Raw genomic sequence first — 21,470 nt, forward strand, 5'->3', positions numbered from 1 at the left:
GTTTGTATTTTCATGTAATGTTTAAAATTTTTGACATATTAATATTTAACGTAATAAATAAATATAAATGGACACCCCTCTTACAGTTCTATAAGCTTTACAAAGCCATATTTATAGTAATCCGTTGATGGACTTTTAATTTGACATTCTTCTCCCAAGACTCCACGGAAGTACAGACGCCTTGCGAGACAACAGAAGAACTGCAACAAAACCCCCTTCGTTTGCTCATGGAAAAAGCACACAGCACCCAACATTTCTCGGAAACCATTTGAGACTCTCAAGTATAAGCATTTTCTCACAGACAGAGGAGTCACATTCGGCCTACGGACATCCACAGACGCCGATCTGCCAGAAAAAGTACACCCAGATGTCCGCGTTTGTATTTTATGAAGGTGAATTTATTTTGTAGCCCATTAGCAAAGCGACTTCCTCTTAAAGAACAGATGCCTCGCTAAGCTGTGTAAAAGTGGATTATAACGCGACTTATAACGCGTTTACAAGGTGAGTTCGTTCTCTTGATGAAAAGTGTACGATTACATATCAAATTCGCCGTAATAAATCACTATTCATTTAATTGTTTATCGTTCCCGTGTGGTGTTTGTTTACGTAGGTTAATCACGCATGTGCTCGGGAGAGTTTATTTTCAGTTTCTGTTTATATAACAGTAACCCAGCTCTCTGTCGTAGTTTTAAAATGTCTGTTTTGTTGTCTGTATTTCTAGCGTGACTGTAGGAATCTGAGCTTTTAAATTAGAGGGGTTGTTCATATGTGGGCTGGATGATTGTTATAATCATGAGAAAATCAAGATTTCTTCGATCTCATTTAACATTTCTCAAAGTAGATCTTGCCAAACTCTTGTTATTATTTCTTTCAGTTTGACAGCTTGGAAGCTGATTATGGTAATTGATACCAACTGGTGAGAAGCATGGAGCTGTACTGGTACATGTAAGTTTTAGGGAATTGTGATTATACTGTCCCCCCCCCCCCCCCCTCTCTCTATTTTACTTCCTTAGTATAGATTTGTCTCAAGTTTTCAAGCTATAATATTCAAACTTGAGTCGGATATTTAGACTTTTCTGATGTTTTAGACTAATGTTTGATGTTTCTGATGTTTTAACTAATCAAATTTTTTTGTAATGCACACAAACAAATCTCTGAAAATCTATATCAAGTAAAGAATTTCAAAAATGATCTTTAAATGTATTTAACCACCATCCACCTAATTTAGCACCATCTGCCTTTGCTTTATCTGTCACTAGCCAAACATAGCATCTAGGCATGGGCCGGTATTAGATTCTGACAGTATGATAACCTTGTATAAAAATGTCATGGTTTCACAGTTTGACGGTATTGTGATTACTAATCTAAAATAAGTTCTTTTTTAAATGTCTGGGTAAAAAACTACAACTTTTTTACACAACATTTAATATATTTTGGAGCAGTAAACATGGCAGGCTAAATCATTCACATAAATCATTGACCTCTGCTGTCTTCATTAGTTTCAAAAACACTGATTTCTTTACAATTTAAAGCATCTTAAAAGATCTTTTCTGCTGGAGATACTGTTGTCCTTAAAAAAACAACAAAAAAGTTAATAAAAAATCTTACATACCATAGGAACGGTATAACAGAAGATTTTAACGGTATAACAGAAGACTTTTCCAAACCGTGGTATACCTTGAAAACGGTTATCGTCCCATGCTTTGTTATAAAATGTACAAATGTGTCAATTAATCATAGTTTGTTAATACATGTTAGCAACATTTAAGCAAAACGTTAAAGTTAACAACAAATTAGCTCATAAGAGATGATAGCACTGTTAGCAACTTGTTAACCATGCGTTAAGTATTTTAGAAATGTGTTTAATGCATGTTTAACAGTGCTAATAATATGTTAATAATTGTTATAAGCATGCTAATTCATGCTAGCATCATGTTAAACAAATTAACCACAAATTATATTCAAATTAGTATTTTGTTAACCATGACATAAACTTGTTAGAAACTAGCCTATTAAACTTGTTAACAGCATTTTAAAACAGTTTAGACATGTTAAATTTGTTAGAAATATCTTCACAACATGCTAATTTATGCATTATGCACTGATATGTATGCCATGAGTTGTAAACATGTTAGAAACATTATCACATATGCAACTCATGTTAGCAGACTGCTAATCAATAGCTAAACAAATATGTAAGAAATTAGTTATGTGGTAGAACCATGTTAACAACAAGTCCTTCATATTAGTAATTTGTTAACCATGATATAAACATGTTAGGAACAGCATATAATTAAACAGTGGAACTAGCCTGTTAAACTTGTCAACAACACGTTAACAGCTTTTTTAAAAAGGTTGAGAATGTTAGAAATATTTTAGCAACATGCTAATTCATGTTAGCAATATGAGTTTGTACACTCACGTTTATATAACTTGTAAGCATCGTAACACGTTTTAACATATAGCAATGTGTTAACCATGCTATAAACAAGTTATTAACATGTTATTTCATGTTAACAACATGTTTAAACATAGTAGCATAGTAACATGCTAAACCTAAACAGTTAACATTTTACTGGCTTCCTCAGACTTCACCTTAACTTAAAGATTTTCAGAGTTAAATACATATTTAGGCCTTGCTTTGTCAGGCTAATTTATGTTAGCAAAATGAGTTAATATACACGTTTATATAACATGGTTACTCCAGAGTGTAAACAGCGTGCAAACATACAACATTCAATTTATTCATCTAATTAAGTGTATTAACCAATAGTGATACTGGTTGCATATCATTAAATCATAGAACTATTTAACTAGTAGTTGCATATCATTTAATCATAGAACTAGCCTGTAATACTTGTTGGTAGTGTGGTAAAACATATTAACAATATTTATGTTAGCAATGCGCTAATCACACTAAAAACAAGTTCACATGTTAGTTTGTGTTAACCCGTTGAAACATAGTAGCATAGCAACATGCTAAACATAAACAGTTAACATTTTATTGGCTTCCTCAGACTTTACCTTAAATGTAAAGATTTTCAGAGTTAAGAGTTTTTAGACCTAGCTTTGTCAGGCTAATTCTTTTTAGTAATATGAGTGAAAATGCACATGTTTATATAACATGTAAAAATGGTAACTTATGTTAGCATATAGCTAAAATGTTGTCAGTGTGTGTAATCATGGTACAAACATACTAAGGCGTTCATCTAATTAATTTTTTAACCATGATATGAAAACAGCAGTTGCGTGTCATTAAATCTTAGAACTAGCCTGTTATACTTTTTTGGTAGCATGGTAAAAACATATTAACAATATTTGTGTTAGCAATGTGCTAATCATGCTAAAACAAGTTCACATGTTAGTTCATGTTAACAACACGTTAAAACATAGTAGCATAGCAACATGCTAAACATAAACAGTTGACATTTCATTGGTTTTCGCAGACTTCATCTTAAATTTCAAGCTTTGCAGAGTTAAAATAAATATTAGACCTTGCTTTGTCAGGCCTGTTCAATAAGCTATCAAACTTAACTCGATATACTTAAAACCCTGCAGTTTCTTTCAAGATTGCATAAGCTTTGATTTTAATTTTTTAAACTTCTATTTTACTAATTTTGTACATAGTATTTCAGGATCTTGATTTAATAATGCCATTCTCTGTTATTTTTATATTATCGAAACTTTAAACCTGCTTTTTATCTCGTTTTAGAGTCGTCATAATATTTATTATGATTAAGATCTTCTTCTACATCTGCTGGTATCGCTCAAGGCAAAGGCAGCTCGCTGCGTACCTCAGTAATCCCCGAAATGCTCAGATAGTCATTGTGGGAGGACGAGCATACCTTCATCAGATCTGTGAGAGACAAAATGTGAGTAAACTACATGCTCAGTTCAATCATATCTTTTTTGGTAAATCAAGGAGTGGCTCTCCTGGCTTTGCGTCAATTGCTGCTGATATAATCACACTTTTGGAAACATGACATACTTCAGCTTCCTGTGTGGGTCTACTGTTCAGTGTACAATAAGGTAGACCAAAGTGTATCATGTTATGTTAAAGGGGTAGTTCACAGAAAAAAAAAAAATTTGGTCTGTGAACTATTGCTTTAACGTCTATACAGTAATACCAGTTGACCGGCTTGACCATTTGTTAGACAATAGACACAGTTGTGCTGTGAAACTGACAATTTGCATTACTTTAGAGACAGTCAGGGCTCAGGAAACCTAGAGATTTTGAGGTCTGTCACACCCTAAAAACCAAATCATAATACTTTTCAGTTATATATAGATTATTGCTAATTTGGAACTAGATTATATACATTTATATTCCCACCCATTTTATTGAAGACGTGAGTAGGTAGTAACAAACATGCTGATATAATGACACTTCATCTTTTTTCACTTTAGAACTTGTAGAGGGAAGTGGATGTTGTGGTTAAGCACTAAAATGTAACCTCTTTTACTGGTTTGTCTGTATGAACAAACATTATTATTTTATTATTATTATTTTTTTACTTTTACTTTCTAATTTAAAATGATGTTAATTCATCAAATAAATGTATTCGATGTAGAATCATAGGAATAGCGTACGTTTAAAAATAGTTTAAATATATTTTTTAATTATTTATTAGTATATTTAAAATAAATAATATAAACTACCTTTTATTAATTAAATAAATTATCATTGTTTCATCTCTGTTGAGAGCATATTAAACTTTAATAGTTAAAAAAAAGCCATGTAGTATATAAATATTTTCCCTATTTTCTGTAATATAAACTGTTGTGACGTTTTTGTAGTTTTGATTTTTGGTATTAAAAAAGTATTAATACATTTTATGACATGAACATTTTGTCTTCTGTGGACTTATGTGTAACATTTTAGAAATAATGCACAAAGGTTAATTTGGCTTTTTTGGGGAATCTCAAGATATCTGATCACAGGAAATGCATCAGGTCATGGATTTTAGTTTGTAGGTTTTTATCTGAATGCAAGTGCGCTTTCAGTGGAAAGGTTGCATTTTGACATTTCAGTGTGAGTGCATGTTCTGCATTTGTCATTTATCTACAGGGAGGGTTTCGATAAACTTCCACTTTTAGGGTTTCACAACACCATTTTAACCTTGCGGCTCAAGCTCAAGGGGATCAGTTAAACTAAACTGAGTGCAGGAGTGTCATGTCTCATGTTTGTGTTATCCGCACAATCTACTAAATGCATGATATTTTCTGTTAAGGAGAATTGTTTCCCTTGTTGGTGCTGAGGCACTTGTCAAAACTAGCTAGTGCTTGCGAAAAAGCCTGAAGAAGGAGAAGAAGAGTGGGACCCAGAACTAAGGGCCATGACAGTCCTGACAAAAGCTTTTAGGAATGTTATTGTATTTTATGGCTGTTTAACTAAAGCGTATTCTTTATACAGTCAAGTTATGCTATGTGTGAATACATTATAAATGAGAGTTCCTTAAAAGACTCTGAAGTCTAGAATGAAGCTCTAAATTGTTCTGAACGCTGCATTTTAAATTCAGAAAAAGCCCTTGTTTCTAAATGAAAGCGTCTTATGTTCAGAAAGGCATCTGGAAGCCGTTTGTAGCACAAGTTTTGATGACTACATCAAATCAAAGAGCTTTGCCATTCAACTATGTTTCTATTTTAATATTTCCCTGAATATTATTGGTAAAAATAAACTGTCATCTGTTTCATTTGATTTTAGTATCTCATCATAGTCATGGCCATATTCTTGCTTTGCAAGCAGAAGTTTTAAAGTTGAAGATGTAGAAACGGCTTATGTTTCTGGCATTAAATAATATTAATGGGTTCCAGTGAAGAAATTTAGTTCTTAAGGTCCTAAGTGTAACCATGTTTTTAAAATTTAATACTTTAAAAGTACACCTTTTGGCAAAATGTATGATGTTTATTAATAGTGCTTATTTCATAAGTAGCTGGAAATCAAAAAAGAATGTTTTATAGGTGTACATTTTTTATACACTATATTGTGTTAGACTGGAACTGTCTTGAAAAATTCTGATCATAGTTTTTAATAACAGATGGTGCTGTATGTTTACAAACAACCACATTCTTAACTCCTAAAACACCATTTAGATTACGCAATTTTTATTGTCTGTGTTATCACAATCACTGTGTCAGATCATAAGATTTTTTCTAGATAAAATCTTGATATGTTGTGTACACCAAATAGGCCAGACTACAGGTTGTTTCAAGATCATACAATGTCTGGCAAATTGCATTCTGTCATCAAGAAGTCACAAATTACAAATGTCTTTGTAATTGTGTGATTTGTTTGTTTACCTGGTAATTGCAGTGCCTCGATTGCCTACGTTTATCTTTTTTCTGTCATCATCATGGTAGTTCCGTGATAACCTGTCATGCAAACCTACTGTTGGCATAACTCCACAAAGCTATATTCCATTTCATGGAAGCAGTCCTCTCTCTTTGATTTGCCATTTTAAAAGTTGTGTACAAAAGTAATTATGCACTCACATTGGCCAGTTCCACCCATGTGACAGATTGTGTCATGGATGACAGGGCAATATTAAACATGTTAGATTTCTGCGATGACGTCATGAATCATCACCAGACATGACATCGATTGTCATGCACTGTGGCACACTACAGAAGACACTCTACGTTTACAAATCAGGAACTAGATCGTGTTATCCTAACGTGAATTTACAAATATGCCTTGAACCTAAAATAATCATTAATAAATTAATGCGTTTAAGCGAAAGGTGAAAGGTTTAAGTGAATTACAAGAATGTTCATAGCGAGCTGTTTACATTCATTTCATGTGACCAACACACAAATGCACTTCTTGAGATTTGAGAGTACAGTTACAACCAGCCTAGACTGTCATCTGCTGTTAAAAAATAAGCTCTGAATAAATTCAAGAGGGAATCGTGATTCGTTTTGAGACTTGCAAAAATTTATGTGTCCCAGCTTTTTTCAAACTACTAAAATGTCAATGACAGACTTAAAGTTTAGGGCTAAATCAAGGTCTCATAATGCAGTTCTAAACTATAAATGCACGTGAATCACTTGATACAGGCTATTGTTGATTAATGGATCTTTATCTCAGTTACTTGTTCAATGCTTTGTCAGACTTTCACAGTAGTTGCTTGCTTTGACGTGGTGAGAACGGTATGCATGCTTATTTTTAAGAAAACCCAAGCTGCCTGTTGCTTCTCCACACAGGAAATGCCCTCAATTTGACAACAAGTAGTTCAGAAAGATGATAAAATTTTGCCCTGCTTACACATGCACATGCCAATAGTTTTGTCATTCGTGCTGTGGCTTTGTATTACAGTTTGCCTTTTAAGGTCAGTTGTAAGGAGAACGTAATGGTTAAACAGTAACATGTTAAATGCTAATCAAACGCTTTGTTGAACATAAGTGTAATCAAAAAGGGAAATACCAGACCATTATGAGCAAAACGAAAACTTTTAATTTGCATTTGACTCAAAAATAGGGTTTCCTCTTACTGCAACCAAGATAACATTTGTGTCTGCTATCAAAATCAAATCCCACTAGTTCTTGTAAGTAATAAACACACATGTATTTAGGTCTGGGCAAGAGATTGCACAATTCTACCAGGTTAAAACGTGCTGAAGCAAGCTTACACCAGATATGGTTTCACTGGCACATGTATTTAAAGTCATGTTTAAGTGAAGTTGTCAACCTCAGATGCTGCTTGTGTTTGATTTCCGTCTGATTGTGCGTGTTTAACTCTCACTGCTACTCTGCTCCACAGACATCAATCTGGCCCAATTGGTACGGAGTTCAGGACGACGGCTCGGTGGGCGAACCCTCCGCCTCTCTGCCACCATCTTCCTCGCTTTCTCATCTGGACATGCCTCCTCCATATGAGGCGGTGTCTGGAGGTAAGAGTGACTCATTGTTCTTCTTCACCCCAATCTGCACTGAAACAAAAACTGACATGCCTTTACTTGACCACATTAAACACGATCTAGGACCCAACAATTAAATTCAATTAACATGGTTCGTACAGGTCTTGGAAATCCTTAAAAATCCTTAATTTTCCTGAATCTACTTTTTTAAAAATGCTTATGTTTTTTAAGCAGTCCTCAACCACATCCAAAATCTAACTGCTTGCTTTTATGATAATTTGTTACTAAATAGGCAATAAAAATGAACTATTTAAATAAAATAAGTCTTTAAAATAAAATTACTTTGATTTTGCATAAAATGTAAAAATCTGGAGTTTATACATGTGCCTGTCTTATTATAATTTATATATATATATATATATATATATATATATATATATATCCCATGAGTTAGCATTGCATGAAATTAAAATAAATATAATTAAAGGGTACATAGTTTACCCTCTTTTATGATTTAATATTAATATTATGGTTCTTCTGAGTGTGCCAGTTTAGGTTCAGTTTAAAAGACAATTCAGATTCAGATTATAGTGTGTTAAAATGTGTTAAAAAAGTGTCATGTTGGGGGCGTGTCCACAGCTCGCTGATTTAGGGTGTGTTGCTTCACATGTAAATTAGTTTCGGCTTCCCGCCAACGTAACAAGGGAGCGGGGCCATGAGCTCACCCGCTCTGCATTTGCAACAGAGTCTGACAGACAGACTGAGAGGATCCGCATTCAGTCATACATGCACTACTCGGACACAGACCAAGCAGAGAGTACAAAATCATGTGTCTTTGTACAGTTTTACAGCCAACTGTGTGCTAGTTTCAAGTGCCGAGCTTGTACACAGAAACTAATAACCACGCACACTGAATTAACTTTGACTGAGGCACCGGATGCGCCGATCGAAGCCGCAACACGGCATACCAGACACTCTCTGTGGCGCGGCAGAGACATGAAGTGTCCTGAATCGTCTCGCCACGCATTTTTGAATTCTAAACATAGGTTTCTATCAGGGTACACACAACAGCAGTGGTCTGCAGCGATCCGCGGCGCCCAGCCGTCGACTTGAGTGTACCCTGATAGAAACCGATGTTTAGAATTCTAAAACACATGCTAGTTAAGATCACAGGGAGCTTCTGGGATCGCGAGAAATGCAAACGGCTGAAGTATAAGGTAGACTCAATGAGAAGTACACATGTTGCAAACCTACCTAAAGATACAACCAATAATTCCGATTAGAGCGATAATGTGGAGAATATTGCTCTTGTGTTGAGCCCAATGAGCCTTGCATCTAAAAATAGAGCTAGCGTGTTCCTTTAGTGAGTGATATCGCTTCAACTCACGCTGAAAATGGCGGAAGTGAATTAACCAAACTGAGGATATGATGACGCGCCTGTCAGTCAGTATTGGTGGGCGGGGGGACCGCTCTCCTACGTAAAGTTGCGGTCGGTTGAAAACCGCTCCAATTGGTTCACAGTTTTTATGTTGTTAAATTGAAAAAAAAAAAGCACTGGGTGTGCTTATATCACCCCAATATGACGGTCTATACACCATACATGCACATATGTCTGTCCAAACAGCTTGAAAAGTAGATTTTTTACCATAGGTGCCCTTTAAGTTAAACTTAATAGTAGTAGCAACAACAATAATAATCATTAGTAGTAGTAGTAATAAAGTGTATGTAGTGTAATATTGTCTCTGCTGAATTCTTTTCATAAAAAAATTTTGCACTTTTGATACAATTCAAAAAAAATACAAATTTTATTATTAACTTAAGGAGAATTTTTTTTTTATTGTTTGAAGTTGATTTGTTTGAATCACTTTAAGTTATCATTTAAATGAACGTCTCAGAACAATTGTGTGCACATGACTATTTATTTAATTGTTTGTTTGCACACAAGACATTATTTTTTCTCTTTAAGGGGGACCAAGACTTGCAGTAGTTATTAGTTGGGGAAATTCAACAGAACAATATGATCAGAGAATTAACAACCATGTTGTTAATATAGCAGTTTATTTATTTCATTAATTTTAAGTGATTCAGAGAAGATCACATATTATTAATTATCACTTATCATTATATTAAATTTACATGATATATATATATATAATATATATATATATATATATATATATATATATAATATTATTTATTTATTTATTTATTTATTATTATTATTATTATTATTATTATTATTATTAATTTATTATAATTTTTTTTTTAAAAGGGAGTTTTATTCTTCTGTTATACAGTAATGGACTTTCTGGGATTCATTGGAATATTACAGAAAAGTTAATCATAACAATGACATGAGGAGTTTCTGCTAATCATATTCTAGCCACACATGAATAGTGTTTTGATTTAGCCATATCTTTAGCTTTGTGCGTTTGTATATATGAAATCCCGGTATCACTACATCATACAAGTGTCACATTTTAAATATCGTCTCTGAAAGTGCATTTCCAAGCATCACTCCATGCAGTTGGAATGTAAATGATTAAATGTTTGTTGAACTCTGAGCTCTTACACTAGCGGGTCAGTCTGCGGTTACCCCTTCTGAAATTCTCTTCACGAGAAGCTAATACAGCAACGGTAGAAATGTTTACAAGAAAATCACCAGAATATATACATATATGGTATGGAGAACAGACTGTCAACCTCTGGGTTAAACAATTCTCTTCACTTTACCATCATTTGAAACAAAAACATTCACATTAACATCTCTCTAGAGAAAGTCTTGTGCTTTTCACCCACACTGCTGTATGCTCTGTAAATGGTTAACATGGACAGTTTTATGACAAGAGGGAACAACAGTTGGAGAGTGGGCCTGCGGACATCAGCCATCCCAAATTAGACCAATGCTTCTTAAATTGGCAGGTTTGTAACTGACACACTGAGAAGGACGTTTATGTGCACCAGCTGCCAGCATCTGACATTAAGACATGAAACGTTGGATTGATTTTGGCTATCCAAGCTCTTTGCGACAGGTTTACATCAGATTGAGACAGAGACGGAAATCTGGTGCTTGTGTGGATTGGCAGCAAATTGACGATTTTGGCTCCATTTTTCTGTCATTGCTGTATTTCCTTGTTTTTTCTTTGCATTTTTGTGTGCTCGTTATTGCTAACAGTAGCTTTGTTTCCATGCGAATTACACTTGTGCGCAAAACTGAAATATTGCATAAAACATAAGCGAAAGAGTCAAAGAGAACAAAATTATCATTTCCTGATAGGGCTGCATGATTAATTGAAAAAACAATGTCGCATTCTCGATTTGACCCTACACACAATCTTTATTCAGCTTTTCTACAATTCATTATATTTTCAAGGTCAGGAGAAAATATCTTACATCATTTAAAGGGCACCTATGGTAAAAAATCTACTTTTCAAGCTGTTTGGACAGACATATGTGCATGTATGGGTGTATAGACTGTCATATTGGGGTAATATAAGCACACCCAGTGCTTTTTTTTTTTATTTAACAACATAAAAAAAGGGTGGACCATTGGAGCTGTTTTCAAATCGACCGCTACTTGACGTAGGAGAAGCGGTCTCCCCGCCCACCAATATTGATTGACAAGGCGCGTCATCATATCCTCAGTTTGTTAATTCACTTCCGCCATTTTCAGCGTGAGTCGAAGCGATATCACTAAAAGGAACACCCTAGCTCTATTTTAGATGCAGGGCTCAGTGGGCTCAACAAAGAGCAATATTCTCCACATTATCGCTCTAATCGAATTATTGGTTGTATCTTTAGGTAGGTTTGCAAACATGTGTACTTCGCATTGAGTCTACCTTATACTTCAGCCGTTTGCATTTCTCGCGATCCCAGAAGCTCCCTGTGATCTTAACTAGCATGCGGTTTAGAATTCTAAACATAGGTTTCTATCAGGGTACACTCAAGTCGACTGGCTGGGCGCCGCGGACCGCTGCAGAAACCTATGTTTTAGAATTCACAAATGCGTGGCGCGACGATTTCGGACACTTTATGCTTTTGGTGCGCCACAGAGAGTGTCTGGTGTGCCGTGTCGCGGCTTCGAGCGGCGCATCCGGTGCCTTGTCAAAGTTAATTCAGTTGCGTGGGTTAGTAGTTTCTGTGTACAAGCTCGCACTTGAAACTAGCACACAGTTGGCTGTAAAACTGTACAAAGACACATATGATTTGTACTCTCTGCTTGGTCTGTGTCAGAGTCGTACATGTACGACTGAATGGTGATCGTCTCTCTCCTTCTCCGCTGCCTGTCAGACTCTGTTGGAAACGCAGAGCGGGTGAGCTCATGGCCCTGCCCCCTTGTTACGTTGGCGGGAAGCCGAACTAATTTACATGTGAAGCAACACCCCATAAATCAGCGAACTGTGGACCGCCCCCAACATGACACTTTTTAACACATTATAATATAAAAATCTGAATTGTGTTTAAACTGAACCTAAACTGGCACACTTTGAAAAACCATAATATTAATATTAAATCATAAAAAGAAGAGGTAAACTATGTTCTCTTTAAACAATATCGCATTTTACGTTATGATTACGGCAAGTATTTGATATGTTTTTTCTTTCATATCGAAAACAAAGTGTTGTGCATAAAAATAAATGTTTACTGAGTCAGTATAGACGACTCTAGCCTATATAATGTTTAATATAATGCAAGAGGGAATCTGAGATTGACAAATGTTTCATTTTACCAGTGAAAAAAGGGTCTAATAAGGTTGTCAATGACAAATTACAAGCATATGTCTCAAACATATATAATTGCAACTTCAGAATTATGATAGTTAATTATGATGTCATTACTTTACTGTGTCATTAAAAACCAGGACATCATTTAAAGTCTGTTCAAATCCACCATTAAAACGCCTATACAAACATTTAGCATATAAGCAACAGTAGACCTACACACAAGCCTATAGTATGTATAGTTTGTTTACCTTATGTTGGGAAATAACCGTAATAGCCTACTCATATTAACCTTTATTTACATTTACAGATGTAAAGAGAAATTCTGATCCTGATTTTAAGCAAAAAAAATCGTGATTCTCATTTTATCCAGAATTATGCAGCCCTATTTAGTGATAAGTTTGAGCCAAATATCAAAAATGAATTTAAATATAATAATTACTTGCGCCTCAGAAGACGAAACGCATGGAAGGCAGTGATCACATGGGCTTTTGGAACTGGCGAGACCAATGTTTGGGAGTTCAGCCGCTCAAGAGAGTTCTGGGATGTAATAATAACGAATCCCTTTAATGACAGACATTGGCTAAGGAATTTCAAAAACTGAGCATATTAGTGTTTCCGTCAAGCTTTATTTAGTTATTTTTTTGCAATATTGCAAAATGTGGAATGAAAAACAGAGCTATTGCTGCATTCCCCTTTTCTTTGCATTTTTATGCACTCATTATTCCTAACAAGGTCTCGGGAGTTTAATGAATGTTGAATTTCAGCATGGAACCCGTAGGTCTCTAAAAGAATTCCAAGGGTGAGACCTGAGATTGAAGATTTAATGTGCATATACTGTTTCCTTTGACCCAGAAGAGTGAAAGATGATATCTGCAGGGCAGGATGTGGTTTTTTGTCAACTTTCAGTGCACACATCATTCAGCATTTCCATGGCTTCTTGATATTTGAGTGATAATGGAAACCCCCCTATTTCCAAATGTGCCTTGTGCATTTTGTCACCTGTTTCTTTTGTTTTTTTCATTTATGATTTAGTTTGCTGTTAAAGATCAAATTACTGGTTTGCTCTTAATTTCAGTGTGTAGCCTTAAATAGAAGCTATGGAGTTTTTTTAATGACATTATTTAGAATTTAAGTTTAATTGTTGAGTGTTTGAAAAGTTTCGTTGTTTAGACTGTAAGTCGAGTTTTCTACCTCTCATATGTGACCTTGGACCACAACTTTACGACCAAAAATACACTAAATGGATCGTTTCTATAAAGACATTTTGTAAATTTCCAACTGTACATTATTGATTAGTAATGTGTATTGCTAAGCACTTCACTTCCCAATTTTAAAGTTTTTTTTTTTTTTCAAAATTGTTTATTTATTTGTTTATTAACCTCTCAGATTTCAGATTTTCACAAGGTTGTATTTTGGCCAAATGTCCTATCCTAGCAAAGCATATTTAATTAGCTTTTTTTTCCCTCAGGAGCACAGGATGCAAACACTACATGCGTACACACTGTAAAAAATGCTGGGTTCCACACAATTCCTTAATGTTGTCCCAAAACAAAACGATTAAGTTAACTTAATTGTTTTGTTCAATCCACTTAAATTTGTAAAAACAATTTAGTCATCCCCCAAAAAAGCTCACTTTTATTGATTCAGCTCATTTTAAATAAGTAGTTCGAACAAGTCGCTGATTTTTCTTTAGGACAAGAATAGTACACAGAATGACTTTTAAATAACTTAAAAAGAAAACTTTCAAATTAAATGTTAAGCTTCAATTTATTTTTAGCTTTGAAATCTCAGCTTTCAAATGATTCTAATTTAAATTGAATCAAATTTTGATCAAATCCAAATTTGAAAAAGAAAATAGACTAGCCCAGGGTCACGTATGTTCTTAGATTTTTAATATATATTTTATTTATATATTTTGTTATCTATTAAACATTGTTGCAGTCATATGTTTGATGTGTGGGTAGTCAATCGCTAGCTGTGACCACATGATGGGAAAATGAAAAAAATACCTGTGTTACTGTAACAGGGGAGCATCTGAAGTTTAACAATGCAGATGTGAACAGGAGGAGCTGAACAAAAGCACAGATTGTTTTTGAATGACGTTTGAATTTTACTTTGTGCTGTATTATACAAAAGATCACATTACAGTGATTGTATTGAATAATGTAGAGCTCAGAAACTGTTGACGTAAACGCATGCTTTCCAGCCACTGCTGATAATCACTTCTCTGATTTCACCCATGTCCCTCACATTTTGTAACCTTGGTCCACTTTACTTTTTAAATCAGAAGAATGAAATGGCTCAGAAAAAATCCTTTAAAATAAATCCCTAATGGTGCTGCCAGTACATCTGGTTTGATGACTTTTTCATTTATTTTTTTGTAAGTTAACTTTCCATGAATTTTTAAACTCAAGGTGCAATACGATTCATGCAACTGTAAAAGAAGAGGTTAGTTATTTTTCAGACAAAAGTCTGCACATTTCTTTTTGAAACATGAAAATAGCTGATATATAAAAACTAAAGGCACAAATGAACAATATAAGAATGAGATGTCTTCATATGAATAAAGGCTGTTTATCTGTTTCTTAATCTGCCAATTCAATCAATCAGTTAATTAAATAATCAGCAAATCCACATTTGCAAGACTATGTAATCTCTGCACGTTCACAATAGATTGGTAATATGAGTTACATTGACATTTCACTTTTATTATAGTAATATAAACTATTTGGTTCAGTTTTTATGGTTTTCAATACTGCGTCATTATATCATCTATCATCATATTACTTTGGTTTGAATTAGGGATGTCCCAATCAGTTTTTTTTTTTTGCCCCCGAGTCCTAGTCATTTGATGTTGAGTATCTACCGAAACCCTTTCCGATACTTCTATTTCATTTTCTTTTCGGCTTAGTTCCTTTATTAATCTGGCGTCACCACAGCGGAATGAACTGCCAACTTATCCAGCACATGTCTTACACAACGGATGCCCTTCCAGCTGCAACCGATCTCTGGGAAACATCCATTCACACTCATACACTACGGACAATTTAGCCTACCCAATTTACCTATACCACATCTACTGCGCCACCGTGTTGCCTCCAATACTTCTATAAAACATAAAAAAAACAAAGAAAGAGGAGTGAAGAACAGATCCAGGATGTTCCTTATTTTTGATTTAATTCACTTTATTTTAACATTCAACAACTTTGTTAACAAACAGAGCACTGTGAGGTAGCTTGAACAATCAATTAATAAATAATATAAATTCTTCACTTTTGGACTTTAGTGCAACAGTAAATATTTAAAAAAGTCTAATATAAAAACAAATAATACCTCAAATTAAAACAACCAGCAGGCAATCCCAAGTTTACGTTTCTCACAGGTTGCTATGACAATGTTGTCGTCATCAACTTTATAATACCTCCAGACCGCAGACATACTTGACTTTCCTCTTCAAGCCGCTTCCGTGTTCTTCTCTGCAACAAAGTGATGTCATGCCGCACACGTTACGGTTTCTGTGAGATGTCAAGAAAGAGGTTTAACTCTGAGCCACCGCAATAACTATAGATTATTTATTATCTATTATTTATTTATTATATTTTTGTGTATTAGACTTTTTCTAAATAAATGAAGTCATATAAAGTATATAGGGGCATCATATTATGCCATCATGCCTGAACAATGTTGCAATATTTTGCAATAAAATTTCCTGATATATTAACATGATATATTTTATAATACAAAAAATTCATGTTGTCTTTTTGTTGTCTTGTCTATTGTGTTTTTTTTAATAGATTTTCTCTGCAATTTCAAACCTTTTACATGATCATTGCATTCTCTTTTGTTTTGTGCAGCAAATGACCTGAAGCCTCCTCCGTACAGTGAATATGCTCAAAACGATGACACCGACACCTCCCTGAGCATCGCCATCCCGGACGCCAATGATTCCAGTGTAATTAGCGATGCCCCGCCCCCTTACACACCCAGCGTCACCTCTCCAGCCAATCAGCAAGTAGACACCCACAGCCAGAGCCAATCACTGTCAGAGGGAAGGTCCAGTTAGACCTCTGTACACAAACACAACAAGGTCTAAGCAAAGGCTTAAGCCCCTTTAGATCTTGTTTTTTTTTTGTCTTCTCAAGCAAATTATACAGAGAGAAAAGGTTGGATCTTGCTCGTTCACCTACGACATGAAAGTATTTGGATAGTACACAATACGCAGTGTAAAAAGATGAGACTGGCTTGACGCCATCTTCTAGCAGAGTGGAGCACTGCTCTGCCCACGCTGGTGTATCGGTGCTTTCAGTTCACCCATGCCTTATGCTCATTTCCTCCTGCAACACCACAGCACATAGCCATACGACACACACACACTTGCTGTTTCCACATTTTAAACATTGTTTCTTTACTGTTGAAGACTAATGATCACGTGTGCTTGCTTAGGGGCTTAGCTTGCTAGGGGCTCGATTGGTGGCAAGCACATTCTGCATAGACAATGATGTAGACACATTTCTTTCTTTTTTCCCTACTAAAGCTCCAGAAGGAGAGGTTAAAGGGATAGTTCACACACAAATCATTATTCTGTCATTATTTACTCACCCTTGTTGCATTTTGTTTGTCCAACAGCTCAAAAACGTTTGTCCTTTCATTGTGTTTATACAGTGGAAGTCAGCGGTAACTGGTTAATCACCCTCCTGTCATTCTAAATGTCATTCTGATGATGTAAAAACATAGTAAAACCTAGTAACATTTTTTACCCACTTGATTCTAAACAGAGTAATGTCTGGTTACCAACATTATAGTCGAGAATGGAACTCATTCTCTAATAATAGAATACACAACACTTGTGTACACAGATAAACTTGTTTATTATCATTTTGTTTGTCCAACAGCTCAAAAACGTTTGTCCTTTCATTGTGTTTATACAGTGGAAGTCAGCGGTAACCGGTTAATCACCCTCCTGTCATTCTAAATGTCATTCTGATGATGTAAAAACATAGTAAAACCTAGTAACATTTTTTACCCACTTGATTCTAAACAGAGTAGTGTCTGGTTACCAACATTATAGTCGAGAATGGAACTCATTCTCTAATAATAGAATACACAACACTTGTGTACACAGATAAACTTGTTCTTCTGTTAGTGCATTTTGAATCTTCTAAATGAGCACATTTAATTATACTACATTACCTTTTTTATTGTAGTTACTTTTCACCCAGTCTGTAAAAAGCGTAGCTAATTAATATGTAGGGTTCTTTATAGATGCTTTAAGGCCCTGGGCATACATGGTTTTTTTTTTTTTGTAAGTGTGATACAAGTTGTCTTTTTAATCTTTATGTACATTTAGAAAATATTTTAGTATGAACATTTTTGATGAATCATGATTTATTTGTGAAAATGTCCTTAGGCACATTTCATGCAAAATGTGTTTGTTTGACGAATAACACCCATTATTTGGATACCAAGTTTCTTCTAAATGTCATGCTTTGTTACCAATTTTAATCCAAACTGTGTAATGTTTGGTTACAACATCTTCTAAATCAAATAATGTGTATTACCAGCTTGCTGTTTTTTTATTTGGGTGCATGCTTTCTTAGGGAATGATTAGTTATCAGATTTAATCCAAAGATTTGGGTTTGGTACCATTTTTCCTTCCAAAAATTCCAAATTGAATACTGTTTGGATACCAGCTTTATTCTGTTAGCTTTATTCCAAACAGACTAATGTTTGGTTACCAAAAAAAAAAACAAAGACAAGTGGTTGTTTCAGAGAGTGTTTGGATTTCAACTTTTTTCCAAACAATGTTTGTAAACCCATTCTTACAGTACCATCCCAAAGGCACAAAATCCATCACAAGGACATCAACTTTAATGTTCCATCCTGGTGGAATAAATTGACTACAAAAGTAAATAAATACTGTAAAGCCAGTGTTTCCCTACCGTTCTCTATCATTATTATTGTTTACATTTTACAAAATGGTCATACAGACTGTTTATATGGCCTTTTTACCCCAACCCGGCCATTTTCCCCTTGGAGACCAAAAAACAAATAAAATGATCACACAAATCCAAAATTAATGCTATTTCTTATATTTTGAAAAGATTATTTCTTATTCTCGGAATGTTTTACTTTTTTTACATTTTAACAGTAACAAACTGACATGTTGCAAACTTCTGAGGTTAACTTACCGCTTGAGAAACTCTGTAGGTTGAGCTTCATGATTAAAGCCAAATATTTAATCATAATTATTCATCTTGTAAAAGCCCCACTGGTGTTGATCAGTTTTTGTTATTCTTTCTTTCGTCATGACAAATACGCAAATGTTGGATTACACTTCTAAGCTTACCAGTTAAAGACCCTTCTGTGGATGGAACCACACCCCAAACTTATGCTATTGGTCGAGCTGGAAAGTGATTGACAGATTTGATGGCACCCAGGAGTCTCTGTTTACACCTTTCTGAGACATTAACATCGGAATGGTGTAATCAATAAACAATAAACTGGGTTAAGAGAATTTATTTGGACATTAAAATGATACTTCACTTTTAAATGAAGATCAATTCTTTCAAAGAAGCATTGTCTTGATGTTTGCCCTGCTTGATTGCTTGCCAGCAAAATATTATGGCCTTACAAACCCACAGCTGTTAAAAAAAACATGTTGTTATAAAGGCCGGCATTGATTGGTAATGCAGCTGGGAAAAAAATGAGCTGGCCATGAGAAATTCATTTGTATGACTGCGGCTCAGGCGCCATTTGAATAATGACTTCAGTTCCAAAGTGCAGTTTGGCTTTACCTGTGCTTATATTTCACATAAGGTAAATTAAATTAATGTTGGAAATACTGCTGGTGACCTCAGGAGGGAAGTGGTGGTTTAGCTGAGTGTTTAGGTCAGTTTTTATTGTTCTTCATATTGATAAGGAGAGTATTTATTATGTTTAGCGTGAAACTGGTGGCGAACATAGTGGCTTAGTGGTTAGAATGGTCACCTCACAGCAAGAAAGTCGCTGGTTCAAGTCCCAGCTGGGTCAGTTGGGCATTTTTGTGTGGAGTTTGCATATTCTCATTGTGTTTGAGTGTTTTTTTTTCTGGGTGCTCTGGTTTCCCCCACAGTCCAAAGGCATGCACTATAGGTGAATTGAATAAGTAAATTGGCCGTAGTGTATGTGTGTGAATGAGTGTGTGTGGATGTTTCCCAGTACTGGGTTGCAGCTGGAAGGGTATCTCCTGTGTAAAACATATGCTGGATAAATTGGTGGTTCATTCTGCTGTGGTGACCCCTGATAAATAAAGGGACTAAGCCAAAGGAAAATTAATGAGTGAATTTTTAGCATGAAACAGAATTTTTGTCACTTTTACCCATGTCAATTAGTCCATTAAATTAAATATAAATATTGTTGGTCTATTAATAACATTAATAAATGTGCAGCGGCACAAGCGGCTTTCTTTGTTTTGGTTCTTAACCCACCCAATGCCAGTTTTAGCCAATTGTATTTTAGCACTTGGTTGCCTTGATAAAAAAAAGCATATTTCATTCATTAGTCATGAAGGCTCTCAGAGTATTCGTCTGTGACCAAACTGTGACCTTTGGTGGACAGTAGCAGACTCTGAAATGAGACGCAGATTCAGATTCCACATGGGTTATTAATTAGCAAATAATAATAATATCACAAACATTGTAACCCCATGTCCTAACAACATGCTTTGCAACGAGATTTGCAGTGATAAGCAAATTGTCTGTTTGCACCAGACGAAACACGACAGAAATGTAAATACAGCCATTCAGAAGCATAGAATATGCATTCACTCACGAAATGTAAAGTTTATAATCAATGAATACATATTAAACCTCTTTAATGTTATCAAATGTACATGCTGAATCACTGATATGTGTTGGTTTTGAGTCAGTTCTAAAGTTCAATTTTAAACAGTTTATTTTATTTTCAAGATCTGAGGTGAACTATCTGCTGCTGCTTTCAGTAGTATGGCAGTAAATGTCATGTAAAATGGCATTCAAACTCACATTGTTAGCATTTAGCACTGAATAAAGCACCTGATGTGATCATTGCAGTTTTCTGTTGTTCAGCTGCAAGAAATAGAAGCCATTTATAATATATCAAGTCGAGGTGTCGGTTAGAACAAAAACTTCTTTTAATATGGTAAATATTCCTTCTATCATGTGCCGTTGCTTTTATATAGAGCACATTTAATCAGCGTTAGGCTCAATCGTCAGACTCGCTCCTGTTTGTCCTCAATCTGGCAACCTGTGCTTGCATTTGTTTTGATCCGTCAATGCAATACCTAATTCAATCACTGGGTGTCAAACTTACATACTGCACCTTAAAGCAGATAAATTGTATACAAATAAATATTACTAAATGTATATTTTAAGTAATATATACAAAGAGGATATTTAAATAATATTTTAAGTTTTTCGTTTTGATACATTCATTCATTTTCTTTTCGGCTTAGTCCCTTTATTGATCAGGGGTCGCCACAGCGGAATGAACCGCCAACTTATCCAGCATATGTTTTACGTAGTGGATGCCCATCCAGCCGCAACCCATCACGGGAAACACCCACTCATTCACACACATACACTACGGTCAATTTTAGCTTACCCAATTCACCTGTACCACCTGTCTTTGGACTTATGGGGGAAACCTAAAGCACCCGTAGGAAACCCAATGCGAACATGGGGAGAACATGCAAACTCCACACAGAAATACCAACTGACCCAGCCAAGGCTCGAAACCAGTGACCTTCTTGCTGTGAGGCGATTGTGCCCACTGCGCCACCGCATTGCCCATTTTGATACAATAGATAGATAGACAGACAGATAGATATTTGTATCTTTCTACAACTTTAACCTGAAGGTCTTGTGAAAGCAGG

General features: G+C 35.1%; 1 protein-coding gene across 1 annotated transcript; it reads left to right on the forward strand.

Moving 5' to 3' along the window:
- The first annotated feature begins 182 nt into the window (after positions 1-182).
- Positions 183-16,716, forward strand: si:dkey-118j18.2 (uncharacterized). Its single transcript, XM_056451114.1, has 5 exons — positions 183-501; positions 875-945; positions 3,713-3,872; positions 7,760-7,889; positions 16,435-16,716. Exons 2-5 carry the CDS (start codon positions 926-928, stop codon positions 16,641-16,643), a joined length of 519 nt encoding a protein of 172 aa, XP_056307089.1. The 5' UTR covers positions 183-501; positions 875-925; the 3' UTR covers positions 16,644-16,716.
- The last annotated feature ends 4,754 nt before the right edge of the window (positions 16,717-21,470 follow it).

The sequence above is a fragment of the Danio aesculapii genome, chromosome 24 (genome assembly GCF_903798145.1).
Source record: "Danio aesculapii chromosome 24, fDanAes4.1, whole genome shotgun sequence".
Lineage (NCBI taxonomy): Eukaryota > Metazoa > Chordata > Actinopteri > Cypriniformes > Danionidae > Danio > Danio aesculapii.